General features: G+C 25.9%; 2 protein-coding genes across 5 annotated transcripts in view; one reads left to right on the plus strand and one right to left on the minus strand.

Moving 5' to 3' along the window:
• Positions 1-17,153, minus strand: part of LOC103568757 (putative sodium-coupled neutral amino acid transporter 11) — a 45,312-nt gene that overhangs the window by 6,815 nt on the left and 21,344 nt on the right. Inside the window, exons 1-4 of one of the 4 annotated variants that reach the window (XM_008545718.1) lie at positions 9,706-9,800; positions 9,367-9,446; positions 5,469-5,522; positions 404-491 (exon numbers count right to left, since the gene is read on the minus strand). In XM_008545718.1, the coding sequence (XP_008543940.1) occupies positions 404-491; positions 5,469-5,522; positions 9,367-9,444 (220 nt within the window). In that variant the 5' untranslated portion in view covers positions 9,445-9,446; positions 9,706-9,800. Of the gene's footprint in view, positions 1-403; positions 492-5,468; positions 5,523-9,366; positions 9,447-9,705; positions 9,801-17,153 lie in introns of those variants that run through there. The other 3 variants (XM_053743207.1, XM_008545719.1, XM_053743208.1) reach the window with 3 other exon arrangements.
• On the plus strand, positions 10,016-17,098 carry LOC103568759 (serine/threonine-protein kinase 16). Its single transcript, XM_008545720.3, has 6 exons — positions 10,016-10,296; positions 11,967-12,201; positions 12,302-12,506; positions 14,216-14,370; positions 16,362-16,496; positions 16,559-17,098. Exons 1-6 carry the CDS (start codon positions 10,187-10,189, stop codon positions 16,673-16,675), a joined length of 957 nt encoding a protein of 318 aa, XP_008543942.1. The 5' UTR covers positions 10,016-10,186; the 3' UTR covers positions 16,676-17,098.

A 17,153-nucleotide genomic window follows, 5' to 3' on the forward strand; every position in this document is an offset into this window, starting at 1 on the left:
TCAAAAATTTTACGTTCAGTGAATTTGATTGACTTCACAGTAAGTTTACGTCAAGTTCTTGCAATTGACGACGATTTCAAATTTGGGCTGAGAATTTCCTATGATTTAATACATATATGTGTAACACATTCTATTTATTTATGATATACACATAAAATGTGAAAAAAAAAACCTGAATACGATTCCAGTTGTAAGTGTAGAAATCATTATAATTACATAGATTATTATAAGATATCGTTTATAGAGATCGTGTTCAACAAATTTTGTCTTGGAGAAATTTCGTCGTGGGCAGATATCATGGTGGAACCTTAACTAATAGTATTTTTGGAACCTACTCGACGAATTATGTAAATATCCAGATTTTTAAAAGAAACCTACTAAAAAATAATAAATAAAAACTCACCAATAACTCCACTACCAATAATGGAATTAATAAAATTAAAACTCGCCATTGGAAGACTTGTAAATTTCCCAGATTCCTCTTCATCTTCCTAAAACGCGACCCACAACTACGATTATTTATTTAAATAACAATTAAAATTTAACAATAATAAAAAAAAAATTTTTTTCTATTAAAGCTTAGTACACTTGTTTTATTATTCATCCCTCACTCCATCTTTCACTCTTGCTATCGTATTAATGCACATAATCTAAATAATTAAACGATAAATTTAATGTTATTCTATTATATCATACTATACAATTTGAAATTTAATTAAATATTTAAATTAATGCTTATTAATTAAACATAAACATTTGCTGTAAATTAAAATATAATATTATTCGCTGACATATTTTCATAGCTTTTATAGAAGTGCAATTTTTCAAACATTCACGTGCTAAAAAAATTTTTTTTTTAAAAAAAGCATTAAGAAAATTTATTATGCAAACTTCTCATCACCTTCTTAGGTGACGTAGAAACGCTTGCATCAATTTTGTTACAGATAAAATTTTACTGTATTATTAAATAATACGTTCTGTATTTTATTCAAGCAAAAATAATAGTACATTGCGTGACAAGGGATGAAAAAAGACGATTTCAGACGAAAGTAAAATTGACTACTTAAAGGTAAGGGCTGATATCACCCAAAGTCTGAAATCGTGTTCGATCACGAGTCACGCACATTTTTTTTCATATTACTTGCATTGACACTAGAAGCTTTGAAACAGGCTAAATTCTGACCGATTGTGTGACAAAAAAATAATACTGTATTTTAAATATCTAAATTTAACCCTTCAGTACTCTCGTGTTTTTTAGTGTCTCGCTTGCACTACAGCGACATCTGATATTTTGAATTCTGTGTGTCTTTTGAGCAAAATGCTCATAACGGGAGTGCTGACAGTTTAAATAATTTGACAAGAGAAAGTAACTTCTAGTTATTTCAATCATTTTTCACTATCTGCGCCAAAAGTTTAAATTCCTGCTCTGTTTATAAGGAAGAAAGTCGTTCTATTTTTTTTTCTATGAGAAAAAAAATGATAAAAATAGTGCATGCGCCATTCTTCCCTCAAACAGAAGCAAGAATTTGAAATTTCCGGTAATTATGCACACGTGAGTTGGAATGTCCTACTTTCCTTCCTTGGTATGTAATATACTATTTTTTAAATTAGAACTCATATAATTTTTTTTTATTTGTGTTCTAAACACAATATTTAGAGGTTTGCAATAAATAAATGCGATTCTGAGTGAGATGAAGTCAGAAACTAATTTATAGAGCAAACACTAATGAATTTTTTCCCTATAGAGAACAATCTTCAATCAGTTTCTGGCAATGAAACTCGCAGTTTTAATGCTGGTGTTATAAAATTAGTATATTGCGCACCAAAGAAGAAATGCAAGACAGCCTAACTCGCGTGCTCTCTTAAAATAAATCAGTAAGAAGTACTGCAAATAACTGAATATTCACTGATTTACAGTACTCTTTTCACCGATTAATTTTAAGACAGGATGTAATTACCTATCAAACGCGAATTGGCACACCCTACCTTCCTCCGTCGTGTGTATACTATTTTTCACCAGATCTACACCTGAAAGTTTAAATTTTTGTCTTTGTTTGCGCACAGAAGAAAAGAAACTTTAGAAAATACTATTTGAAATTATAACCCGGAGCCTGGATGTCAATATAGGGAATTTTATCATTCCAGACGATAAATTTTATGATACATGTCATAAATTTTAAATGTTTAAGTTACGATTTTTGAAGTTCGAATATTAATTTTTCATCACGGAGTAAAGAGCAATTGAAAATTTACAGTTTCTATAGTGAAAACTGGTCTTCGGGGCAAAAATCTTTAAACATGAAAACTGAAACTGTAATTTTATAAATTTGTTATGTTAATAAAATTAATAAAATTTTAAGCAGCAAATTTTAGAGTTTAAAATGTAATTTTAGTTAAATAATTCTTTAAAGCATTATTTACTTTTTATTTCGGATTCTTGCTTTATTTAAAAATTAATAGTTGATAAGTGAAACTGTAAAAATTAAGATTTATTGGTTATGTATTTTTTGCTTTCTGAAATAATACCTCTTAATTATTCATAACCTAAAAGTTACACTGTGAGTCTCAATTAATGAGAATGATGAATAATCTGAGAAAAATCACAGCTCACATTGTAATTTTTAAATTCTATACCTTAAGAAGAAATGAGTGTGAATGTAGCAGACATCAGACAAATTTAAAATTATAAGTAAATAGAGTAAATAATTAAAAAAATAATATTTATAAAAAATGCACTTATTAATTTTTAAATTTTTTAAATGCGCATTTTTTTTAAATTTTATTTTATTAATTATTCAGTCTATATATAATTGCATGCCTTAAGTGCGAAGCGCTGAGGCTATGCTCTATACTCGCCTGAAAATGAAAATCTCGATTTCGTCATATTAAATTGTTTCTAAATTTATAAATACACTTGAATGATACAAAAAATATATATTGTTATAAAGAAAAATGATTAAACAACAGATTTTATACATTTTTACGTCGACTTATTACGATTTTTCTATAAATTTTCTGTTTTTAGTGACTTATAGCGTTAAATTACTCAGGAGTCATGGGCTAGTAAACACTGTAACTTCCGAAAAATACAATTTTTCAACTTAATTTTTTTTTAATATCTTCGTATAGTTGATGCGAAGACCCCTTTTGAAAGTGGCAGCTAAATATCGTATGGTTTAATGATAATTAATATTTTTAGATAGGCATCACATGACAATTTCTACCCTTTGAGCAGCCATATTACTTATTTTTTTAAATATACATTTATTTCAAAAGTGAACATAGCCAAGATTATTTTTTTGTATTTTTTGTTTACTTCTCGATTTCTATGTATCGATTATTTTTCGATAGTATCGATAGATGGCACGGAATATACCTATACTAAAGTATACATATTAGCAGCTGGCGTTTCTTAGGTAAAATGGCGGGCTATTTAAAAACTTATAATCTGATTGTTTTTAATTAACAGTCAATACAAAAAAATATGTTAAAATTCAAAATAATATAACGGTTTTCAATGAAAAATTTTTGTATGTGTAATAAACTTTTAACTCACTTGAGTATCATTTACATAAATGCTCAAGGCATGCACTTTTAGATTTTCCAAACTTTTTTAAACTTGTCTGATGTCTGCTACATTCACGCTCATTAAGATCACTACTATTATACAGAATAGTAATATTAACGATCGAAAATGTAATTTTAACTCATTTTAAAATAAAATTTAAAATTATAAAATGTTTATTATGAAGCTGGATAATATCGAGTTTGAAACTGATGTTTGTTTTTCCTGAGATAAAAATGTAATTTTTACAGTTTCAGAGTTGCAGGGCTTTACTACTACACGGAAAGAAAATTATGGAAAGTTTTCTTATGCATTATGGGAATAGTTCCCATAATGGTATAGGAATTGTACTCATAATATTATGGAAACCATTCTCATAATGGTATGGGGACTATTCCCATAATGTTATGGAAACCATCCCTATAATATGATAAAATTTTTTTTTGGCAAAATAGTGTAGAAATTTTTTCCAAATTTGAGATTTTATCGAAATTTAAATTTTTATTTCCAAAAGTTGAATTTTCTTAAATGTTCTGTGCTGCCTAAAAATTTCGGTTAAAAATTTTGATGTTTTTTTGTCAAATACGAATTTTTTTTTCAATGATTAAATTTTTGTTTTTATGTTTAATAAAATTTCTGTGTATTGTAGAAGTGATTTCCTCACTTTTCTTTAAATTAATATTTTCATGATAGTATGGGAACCATTCCCATAATATTACAGTAATGATTTCCATAATGGTATTGGAATTATTCTCATAATATTATCGGAATGATTCCAATTGCATTATAGGGACCATTCCTATAATGTTATAGAAATGGTTCCGATAATTTATGGGAATGGATCCTATAATTTATAGGAATAGTTCCTATATATTATAGGAATGATTCCCATAATGATATAGGAAGTCTTCCTATAAATTATAGGAACTATTCCTATAATTATGGGAAACATTCCTATAGTTATAGAAACCGCTCCCATAATTCATGGTCGTAATTCCTATACTGGTATGGGAAAGAATTTTACAAAATTATGGGATCGATCCCAAAATTTTCTTTCCGTGTATACGAAACTGTAATAAATTCAGGTATGAGTTCAATTTTTCAACTGCTCTTTTTTCCGGGTTGCATAGACAGTGAATTTTAATATTTATCCTATAATTATTTACGTTTTAATTATGAGCCAAAGAATTACTATTTAGAATGATAATATTTACTGATCATCAATATATTACTTGTCGTTTCTCAATTTATATAGTTAATTTATTTCCCGCGGGAAAAATTTTAAATACGCTAATTTTTATCATTTATTTTTTCATAGAAAAAAGTATGACTTTCTCCCCTTTAAACAGAGCAGGAATTTAAAATTTTGTTGCAGTTATGGTAAAAAAATTATGTTAAGGTGGTGAGAAGTAATAAATTTTTTTAAAAAATTTACAAATGCAAAAATGCTTTTTTGTGTAAAAAAAAAAAAAAAAAAAAAAAAAGAAGAAAATTAAGCTGATGCGTTTCTTACCAATAATACAAAGAAACAATCCACATTGTTAACAATATTAGATGTTATCTTAATTTTTCTAACAGCTGAGCACAATTATACACAAACAAACTGATGATTATCGGCGATAGTGGCTGATGATGACTTTTCGATGATTTTTTTTTTTTTTTTTTTTAGATGACAGAAGTATCCAATACAGACGAGATGAACAATGACATAGATTCATATACAGTAATATATTTAAAATGATATAAACAATAATAATAAAAAAAACACGTAATACAGATGCAGAAATAAATTTATTATCAATAAAATAAATTTAATTGATATTTTATAGAACAAGTTTAAAAAAATGTATGATTTCAATGCCGCGCAGAGACAATTCTTTTTTTTCTGTTATTCAATTCTTACCCTTACAAGTTGTCTCAAATCGTCGTAAGAATCATCCGTTCCCAAGCTGCCTCCCTGCCAAATTTTCCCGACATTTTGTGCATGAATCAGCAAGAAGAGTAGGAAAAAAATAATAAAACACCAGGGAAAGAAAATATAATAAATTGTGATTCTTAATAAATCGTAATAAAGTGTGTGGAAAAATTTAACAAAACTTCCATTTATAATCAAAGATGTTGTGCTTTAATTCGATATACGTTATTTTGAATAATAATATAATTAATTATTTCATCCATCAATTTGTTTTTAAAAATATTTGAATGCATGTATATATAATATTATCAATGATGAATGCATAATTATGGAATAATTTTAATCGTTAATTACTGTATAATAAAGTAGATTGTCAATTAATACGGACATAAATATTCATATATTATCTGTCTGGGAAATGAACTCTTTAAGATAACATATGTTTATAAAGGCATTACATCACAATCAAATAATTATTATTTATTAAATAAATAAATCTACTTTCATTGACATAAATAGTTATACAAAACTCGGGTAATTTTTAAATCAAATTTAGATCATAAAATTTTTATTTTTTATTCTATTCATCCGCAAAAATTTGTGCAATAGAATTAACCGCAGAATAGGAGTAAATTCAACTTATTAACAGTAAAATTTGTCGCATATTTAGTAACTTTTATCATTTATTTGGTATTTTTAACTACAAACACATTTACTGCAACCTTGTAATAAATGATACTACATATTATTTTCCGTGATACAAGTTTTTTTTTTAATTAGACTTCAAAAGGACTGATGCGCACACAGGTAAAACAAATTTCTCGATCTTTTGGAGTGAGAAAATTTTTGTGCTCAAAACAATTATAGAAGACAAGTTTTCCTCTGGAAAAAAATAATTTTCTTGGACAATAAATTATTCGTTTCTTGAGGGGGTATTCTGGTCTAGAAATTTGAAAAAATGGATTTTTTTTTTGTATATTTTTAAAGTTTAGACTCTCAAAAATATGCCCTTAAACGGATTTTTCTAAATTCGAATTATTTTCGGAGATACATAGGATTTTGTGACGCAGCACCTAAGCCGGCCGAGTGCAGCAAATCACACAATGAACGGCAGATGTTGCTGGATGACTTGAAGACTCGTTCTTTTCAAGAAGAAGGCTCAATATATGGATCTGGGATCGCCGATTAATCCTAAGTGACTATCAAATATTATCTGAGTTATTTTACTGAAACTGTTTCTCAAACTTCAAACGCGTTTTTCTCAAAACTACTGTTTTTGAAGTGGTTGACATGATATCTCAAGTTCTACCTTACCGATTCCTTTGAAATTTGGTGAACATCTTTTTTATATATCTCTCTATCGCACCAACCTTGGATTTTGAAAAATTTTAATTTCAAGTATTTTTAAAAAATTCGACAAGGTCAGAAAACGGGGTAAAAATTTTTTTTTTTTTAAGCAGACGCCATTTTGTGAAAAAAAATTTTTTTTTTCTTGGCCGAGATCCATGGGATAGCGGCATCTTTACTAATAATAGCTTTAGCCAAGCAATAGTTTTGGTATCAAAAAATTTATTTATTGCAAATTTGCAACAAGATAATTTCTCAGTGTAAGAATATACATTTTTGAAAAAAGTTATTCTTTTCACAGTGTAAAGACAAAAAAATATAATAATCTGAAGCTATATTTTTTTTGGACCAATAAAAATTTCGTTGCATTAAAAATTTCATCCATTTTTAAAAAGCTGATATGACGTACGCGAACAGAATAATAATGTTTTGTTGGTGTCATGCCAGTGGAAGTATCATTTAGACAATCATTTTAGAATTTTATGTGCAAAGAATGACAACATAAATCTGGTGAATTCAAGTGTACAAAAAAAATCTTTAAAATGAAAGTTAAACTCAAAAAAAAAATTTGGCTTGAAAATTTATGAATTCGTAGTGTACTTTTGACTTGAAATTAATATTTATATACTAATTTTAAACCAAAATTGTACACAGAAAAAAAGGAATGACTTGGCGTGAGAAATATTTTGCACTATAAATTGAAAACAAAAAATTTCTTAGGACTATTGTTGTTGTAATAACTTCCAAAAAAATACCGGTTTTTTCTGTGAGTGAGTAAATCTCTCGGGTCGAAAAATTAGATCTGTTTCAAAATAAATGATAAATTAAAATATTTTTTATTTAATTTAGATTTTTAAATTGTTTTTATTTTATATTGAAATTTAATCGGTTTGTGTCCGTACTATCCCCTATCCACGCCAGTATCAGACTTGTTTTCGTATTATAATGAGCCTGTTTTTAATCGCTTTTAAATTAAAAACAGGCTTTATTATTATAATTATTAGTCTGTGTTCATTAATTTTTAGGACAAAAACAGACTCTTCTTCACTATAATTCTTAGTCTACTTCTATTCGCCTTTAGATCAAAAACAGGACGTTTTACAAATATAAATAATAATAATCTAGATTTACAAATTTATTTTAATTTTCTTGATATTTGAAACATGTAAATGCGCTTTCGTAATAAAATGTCACAAGAATTTTGATGGTTTCTAATGCCAAAATATTTTTCGATTTTATCCAGCAAATAAGAAAAATTTCTTGACATTTTAAGAGTAATTTTATTACTTTTATTCAATATTATAAATATTCAGTCAAGACAACTAAAAAATAAAGTTGTCAAACTATCATTAACTGCCGACATTTTTAAACAAAAGATACTGAGCAAATGGTAAACAGAACATAATTATTCTGGAACTTCGAATATTTTTTATAAATATTGTCCATAAATAAAAATATTACGAGGCCATGATTTAATCTAGTTTTGTCCGTGCAAATTTTCAGAACTAAAATTTTTCCAAGTTCAAGAATTAATCTAGTTTTATCTGCCCGTAACGCAATTGTTTTTTAAAACAACAGATCGAAAACAGTTTAAAATTTTTCTAAAAGATCAAAAACAGATCAACTAGTTCAAATACAGACTAATTAGTCCAAATGCACTCAGACTAAAATCAGATCTAATTTTTCAACCCGAGCTTCGTTTAATCTAAGACAATTATAAATAATTTACAACAAAAATACTTGTCATGGGACTGATAATTAACTGATCTATCACAAGTTTTTAATTACTAGCTTTACACTCGAGACAAATTAAAAATAACTCGCATTGTAAATAATTACGAACTAATTCATTTGACACAAAGCAAGAAACTGCACTAATAGTTGTCGCGACTAAATTAAAAAACGCTGACATAAATTAATTAAAAAATTCTAATTAATTAATTTGCAAGTCCAATAATTTAAAATATGTCTATAATAAAGTATTCAATTTTTTTTTATATTTATCACCCGTCAGGGGACTAATATTGCAGTTTGCAGGGGAAGAAAGACGAAGTTTTAATCAAATTTTTTCATATTTATCATTCGTCTCATAAATTACTTAATATATAAATATGTTAATTATATTTATAATAATTAAATATACGGCAGTAGCTAAAATTTTTTCTCAAATATAAATTTTACCGAATTTTGTATAACTTTTTTGCATAATTATGTTAAAGTTTGAAGTTTAAACTCCCAATTAATAATTTAAAAATTTTAGTTTGCTAACTAAAGTAATTACTTCATTAATTAGTAAATTACAAATATAGTAAAATTATTTAATTAATAAATAGTAAAAAAAATAAATACATTTTTTGAGTCACAGGGTGTAAAAAAAAGTGTCAGAACCCAAAAAAATAATTAAAATAAACAATAGAAAAAAATAAATAAAAACACCTTGTGTTTTTTTATTTTACACTCAAATCTTAAAACAGTTTTACAAAATTATCAATTAAAATAGTGAAATATTATAATTATTTAAAAATATAAAATTACTCACGTCTTCAAAATTTTTTCTTGCATCTAAGATGTAACTTTTTTCATTGACACTTTGCGGCTGCGAACTTGCTTGCGCCATATCTAGATTTCGTTAATAAAAATTAAAAAACAAAATAATTTTATAATATTACAAAATTAAAAAATGAGTATAAAATTATTTTGAAGAATTAAAAAAAAATATCGCGAACTTTGACACAATAAAAATTTTAAAAACTGATAAATTAAACAAAACTTATTTTTCTTTTATTTAAAAAATAAAAATGATAAATTTTAAGATCGGTGATAAATTGAAAGATAACTTGGGTATCAGCGAGCTCTAATTTAAAACTGGTCTGCTTACTTGTTTCAAATATTACAGATGTTGGAGTTGTAAATAAGCTTTGATCTTGTGTTTATTGATTACTAAAGTCGCCTTGAGAGATATATTTTTTTACTTTAACACATCTATATATCTCTTATGAAATATATGTAATAGTATATATATGTTTGCATATTACATTACGATTGCGCAATGTGCAGTGCGATGTCTTTTTTACCATCATCAAATAAGAGCGAAAATTTAAATAATTGCGCGCTTGTCAAATGAATTACCGCCATCTATTTTTCTCATTCGTTAATTGACAGTTTAATTGTTATTATTTTATTTTGGACGTCACTCCGAACTTTTATTTTATTTTTTTTCGAGAGGTTAATTGTACACTCAAAAATTATATATAAATAAATATATTTAAATGAACTGGAATTGGAAAATATGAATAGTTATTAAAAAAAAAAAAAAAATAAAACGAATATTTAATTGTAAATATGTGTAATTAAAAAATATGAATAGTTTAGGATTGAATTTAATTTTAAAAATGGGCTGTCTTTGCTCAAAAGAGACAATTACTGTGAATGATAAAAAATATAATATATTAGAACATCTTGCTGATGGGTAATTAACATTTTTATTATTATATTAATTAAAGTTTTTTTTTATTTGTAAGTAAATATAAAAATATTTATGTTAAGTTTAACCTAAAAATCTATGGAGCATTTCTGTCAATTGGACAGTTTGAAAAATTTTTATTTTTGATTTCCTTCATTTTTTGATATTTTGTTGTCGTCAAAAAATCTTTTCCTGGGAAGTTTTGACATTTTTTTGGTGACACATTCGGAAAATTCTTTTTTTTTTTTTGTTTTTTGATCATATCGTCTTTGATGAATGTGAATGCAGTAGATGTGGCAATTTATAAATTTAAGTGAACAAAGAAATGAAATTTTTAAAAATGCGCGTACTGATTTTTCAATTTTCTAAGTACGTATTTTTTAATTTTTATTTTACATAAATTTCTTCTATTCAAAAATTTCTAATTGTCTACTACATTTACACTCATCGTTTTGGGTAGTAGACCAAATTGAAACTTTTTTTTTTTTTTTCAAATTTTTATTTTTTCATGTACTTTTAAGAAAAAAATAAGAACAAGTTTTTCAAAATATTTTTCTATGTGATTTGCAAGTTTTAAACTTTATATATTTTTTTTAAAGTCCATGCATATTTAAAAGTTTAAATGTAGCAGACATAAAACAATTTTTTAATTACAAATAGCAAAATTAAATAATCAGAAAAAAAAATTTTTTTAAATCCATGTACTGATTTTTGAATTTTCTAAACATGGATTTTTTTATTTTTATTTTATAAACATTTTATTTTATTATTTTAAAGTTTTAAAAATTCTCAGATGTCCGCCAAATTTACTGCCCTGCATTTTTTAATTTTTTTTTTTGTAATTTTTTTATAACAAATTACAATCTTATCCACAGATTTTTAAAAATATAATAAATTTTGTTTTCTCTTCATTATATGAATACCAATTTTTATCACTATTTATTACTTTTCGAATTCTTTACATAGTTTTTACAATTTTTTACTGTAATCAGGTGTTTGAAATTAATAATTAATCACTAAATCTGGTTATAATCGATGAAAAAAAAAAAATAAAGGACGTAACGACTAATTATTAATTTTAAAAACACAATACAAAATTTACAATACAATATAAATATAATACAAAATTTTAAAAACTACTGAAAAGAATTATAAAAATAATAAATAGTCACAAAAATTGGTATTCATAATGACTAATAGGGAAAACAAAATTTTTTAAATTTTCAAAAATAAAAAAAAAATAATTGCCAGGAAAGTCTCACAATCAGGACGGATTTAAAAGTTATAGAAAAAATCATAGTTTGTTATAAAAAATTTTCAAAAAGATCAAAATATGCATGAACTTTGAAAAAAAATATTTAAAGTTTAAAACTTGGAACTCTCATAGAAAAATATTTGAAAAACTTGTTCGTATTTTTTTTTTAAAATACATAAAAAAATAAAAATTTCGATTTGAAGATTATTGAAGAAGTTATGATCAAAAACCAAAAAAAAATAATTTTCCGAACGGGTCATTGAAAAAATTTCAAAATTTAAAGGAAGATTTTTTTGATGGATACAAAATGTCAAAAAATGAAAGAAATCAAAAATTAAAATTTTTCAAACTGTCCAAATTGACATGAAATGCCTCATATTTTCTGTAGTTGGTTAAATTTTAATATTTTATTATTTTTTAGAGGATTTAGTTCAGTTTATTTAGTAGAAGATGCTTTGACACGTCGGAAATATGCAATAAAAAAAGTAATATGTCATAGTGCTGAAGATCAGCAAATAGCTGCTAAAGAAATAGAATATCATACGATATTGAAACATGTAAATATTATTGAATGCATTGATTCAACGTCCAAAGGTGCTGCTGATCCAGTAATTAATGCAACAAGTCAAGTTTTACTCGTTTTACCTTATTATCATGTAATAATTATTTATCAAATTATTAATTTTGAATCATTTTAAATTCTATCAGTAATTAAAGTCATTGGATTTCTTTATATAATAATAATTTTTTTTCTAGAAAGGAACGCTGGCTTATGAATTGGAAAAAAGATCAAAAACGAACAATTACTTCAGTCCATTAGATGTATTAAATATTTTTCAACAAATATGTGAGGGTGTTAAAGTATTTCATGATGTTAAACCTGAACCTCTTGCCCATCGAGATTTAAAGACTGCTAATATTCTACTTGATGATACATTGACTCCTATTATTATGGATCTAGGTAAATAAAAATGTTATTCAGCAATAATCGTGTAAAGAAATTAAATATCTGCAGATTTCCAACGAGTTTTTTTGAATATTTAAATGTCAATAACCTGACTAGGTAGCCACAAACCCGGAATTTAATGCAACTGGGAAGTATGAAAATGCCAGGAAATTTCAAAAAGTATCCGGGAATTTAATTCTGACAGTTCACAATTTTTAAACTTTTCAATAATACACTAGTCACAAAAATTAAGGGATATTAAAAAAATTTCAAATTTTTGAACGATTTTCAACAGGCTGTAACTCAAAAGAAAATGGTCGTACAAAAAAAAATTTTCCAAATTTTTGCTCGTCTTAAAAGCGGTCTACGGGCTTCAATAAATTTTTTTCGATAATTGTGATTGATCTTTTATGACTTCAAAATCGTGGATAATAAAAAAAATTCAAGACCAGATCAAAAAACTAGACACTTGAAGCTACAATTTGTCTTTTTTGTTTTTGTTGTACGACCATTTTCCTTCGAGTTACATCCCGTTGAAAATCACTTAAAAATTTGAAATTTTTTTAATGTTCTTTAATTTTTGTGACTAGTGTATTTTGAATTTATTTCAATCATAAAATTTCTTATTAAATATTTTAACTTACAAATGTTTAACATCGAATAATCGAAAGTAGGCCATATTAATTTATTTTATTGACTTTTTTTTGGTTTCTCGTATAATTTAAACATCAAATTTAATTATTGACAATAAAAACTGAATATCTTAATGATACGACTGAAATTTCAGAATCAGGGAAAAGTGTAAAAAACATTACTGGAAAACCGGGAAATATCAAGGAATTTTGAAATTTCTATATTTATTTATTAGAGCCCAACGGCATAAGCCAATGACAGGACTACAAGATATACAAAGAATTTGAATAACAAAAAAAAATATAACAAATAGTATCTATGAAGTACTTAATCTAAGTTGCCTCAGAGGCGTTAGATATAATTTGTGCTATAATGGTAATTATTTGAGAGCTCGTACATAAAAAATCTATTGATTCCGTAGCATGTCTATTAATATTATTACAAACAGTTAATAATTTATACAGTGGAGAGGATTGCGCAAAGTTTTATCTAGGAAAAGACGAATAAAAAACATTTTTTGACCTATTACTCTGTGAAGGCACCAATATAGAAATCTGGGTTGATATCAGGACAATAGGTTAATTATAGGAAATAATTTCGTGTCCACTCTGTCTGAAAATTTATCAATTTCATACAATACTCAACTTAATTTCTGTAGAATAATTTATATATTATATAATCTATATTATCAAGGCGGGTCTTTTTGCTCCATCAATTTCAAGTGGACGAACAAAAATTTTTTAAAATAAAAACGTAAATTGCTAGATTAAAGAGAAGTGTATTGAAATTTGCTCTTTATTTTGCGTGTCGAGTTTTTATTTGAGAGAAAAATCTTGACAGAAATAATTGCCCTCCTTCGGAGGATAAAAAACTTAATCTAAAATATATCTCTGTGATAAAATAAATAAAACGGATTAAATTTGGTATCGTTGGAAAATTGTTCTCGTGAATTTGTCTTTATGGTTTCAGCTGTTTTCATAATAATAATAAAATAAATGTCATTACATGGTGGGCATGTAGTAATATTCTGTCAGTCACCGAGAAATATTAAAAGATGGTAATTTTATTTAAATGAAATTTTTATTTTTTAGGATCAGTTTCCCAGGCTAGAGTTAAAGTATGTGGTGCTCAAGAGGCTCAAACTTTACAAGATATTGCTGCAGAAAGATGCTCAATGCCATACCGAGCTCCAGAATTATTTAATGTCGAGAGTTATTGTATGATTGATGAACGTACAGATATTTGGGTATTTATTATTATCATTATTACTTTTAAATAATATATTGAGTAGCAAGGAATGAAACAAGACGATTTCAGACGAGAATGAAATTGACTGGCATTACCTGAAGTCTGAAATCGTGTTTTATACTGTGCTAAATTTATCTTCCATATTACCTGAATTAATACTGGGACTTTTTAATATCTGGTCAGTAGAAACAGGCTTATTTCTGACTGATAGCGCAGTAAAAAATCACGCTGTGTTTTAAATATTCAAATTTAAGTAATTTAACAAAAAAAGTATTGGCTTTTTATTAATTTAAAAATTTTTTTTATTGGAACTCATATTATTTTTTACATTTTTTAAACACAAGTGTCAGTTTAGTTAGTTATTAGAATTCCATAAAGATTTAGAGGGTTGCAATAAATAAACGAGATTCTGACAGGAATGAAATTAAGTCAGAACCTCATTAGTGGGAAGAAACTGATCAGTTATTGTCTGGTAAATCGCATTGGTCTGAAATTGGTTTGTTTCGACTGGCAAAATAGGGATTGAAACTCGCAGTTTTAATCAGAGTGTTATTAGTATGTTACACACCAAAGGGAGACAGTAAAATATTCTAACTCGCGTGTGTAGTTGTCTAGCAAACACGCGGATTGGCACGCCCTAGATTGTAAAAAATCGGGAGTGCTCGGAGTAATTACGGATTCTATTTAAATCCGATTTCACTCGGAGTTCCGGAGTTTTTACTAAAAATTACTTTGGATATGGAGTAAATAGGGAGTTTGTCTTTTCATCGGAGTGATTTCGGAGTAATCTGGATTTTATTTAAATCCGCATTCACTCCAATTTGGAATTTTAATATTTAAATAAACTTCCCTTCGGATTTGATTCACATTTACTCCGACAATTTTTTACAATATACCTTCCTCCATCGCATGTTCACTATTTTTCACCAGACCGCATCTAAAAGTTTAAACTTTGTCTCTCTTTGCGGGAAGAATTGCGCACATGCTAATTTTTATGAATGTAAATGTCGCAGACGTGAGATATTAATCAATTATAAATTTATAAATTTTAAATAATGAAATTAAAAAAAATCCGCACACTGATTTTTCAAATATTTAAATACGCAACTTTTAATTTTTACCCTCTTTATCTATATTATTAAGAGAATAAAGAAAATTTTGTTCCCGCCATATCTATATGATATGATTAGTTAACGTTATTAAATTTGGTATCGTTAGAAAGGTCTTGACTTGAATTTGTGTCTTTTCATGGTTTAAACTCTTTTTTATTGCCAATTATCAAGATAAATAAATGTATCTCTATCATTCGAATTACATTTAAATTACGCGGGAAAAAAGACGGTCGTATTTATTTTTTTTAAATAAATTAATATTTTAATTATTCTGTCACAGAATATGACTAAATATATATAACTATTATGTATATAATTAAGAGAGAATAAGAAAAATTTAGTCCACGTCATGTCTTCTATGATAATAAAAATTAGCCAAATTTAATTTGATGTCAGTGAAAAAAAAATATAAAAGACGATTAATAAAAAAAAATTTGATCGTGCAGATTTTTTTTTTGGATCCGGTGATTATACAATCATCGAAATCAATAGGCTTGTGAGTTGATGATGAGATTTGTCTTATTAAATTTCAATGATAATAAAAATAAACAAAAGATTCTGGAGTAAGTTTTAGCGTAGAGATTTTAATAAACATTAAATTCAAATCGTATACTATAATCGTATTAAATATATTTAATAAATTTGTCAATAATACTCGGGCAGTTACGTAGTGACTGTAGTTTGCTCATATTTTATTTATTTATTTAAAAATTTGAAAAATTCCTTCATTCATTTTTATCATTTGTTTTCTCATAATAAAAAGTACGACTTTTATCCGCTAAACAGGGCAAAAATTTAAAGTTTTGGTGCAGGTATGGTAAAAAAAGTTTTTTAAATTAATTTGCCTATAATGTCTTTTATTTTTAAAAAATTTCAGTCACTTGGTTGTATTTTATACGCCTTATGCTATTTTAAATCTCCATTTGAAGCAGTTTATGAACGAGGAGACAGTGTAGCACTAGCTGTGATAAGTGCGAACATAACTTTTCCCGAAAACGCACCTTACAATGAGGTAACAACTAATTATTTATTAATTATCATATAATTAAACTAACAATTATTTTGTTTTCACAGGACATTCAAAATCTGATCCAATCAATGTTGAAAACTAATCCAATGGAACGACCTTACATCTACAGTGTTATAGAGAATGTTCATGACGTAATCAGTAAATTAGAGGGACGTGTATGAAACAATAACAAGATTGTTAATAAGTATTTTTATTAACAGACACTGCATTTATAAAATATAATTTAATATTTTTCACTTCAATTGTAGAGTCAAGTAAATGTGTGTTATAATTTTTTATTTTTATTCAAATGCATTTGAATATTTTTATTTTATTTAAATAAATTAATACAGTACGTACTCAGATTCAAAAAGTTTTAATAATCATACAGTAATTAAATTAATCATTTTCTACAATAATTTAATAGTATTAATATATTTACAGATTTTTATATTAAAATTGTAGACAAACTTCGAAATTATGAGTCAGTAGATAAATTAAATGTTTATTAGAAAAAATTTAATAATTAAATAACATTCTTTATAAAAATATATTTAATTACAATCCACTTGTATTTTAATGTTAAAAAAAAATTATACTGAAATTAGCCGCCTAATAATTTTTGGATTTTTTTTTTAAGTGACAAATTATAAAAAAAAA

This window comes from Microplitis demolitor, chromosome 2 (assembly GCF_026212275.2).
Source record: "Microplitis demolitor isolate Queensland-Clemson2020A chromosome 2, iyMicDemo2.1a, whole genome shotgun sequence".
In the NCBI taxonomy this organism is placed as follows: Eukaryota; Metazoa; Arthropoda; class Insecta; order Hymenoptera; family Braconidae; genus Microplitis; species Microplitis demolitor.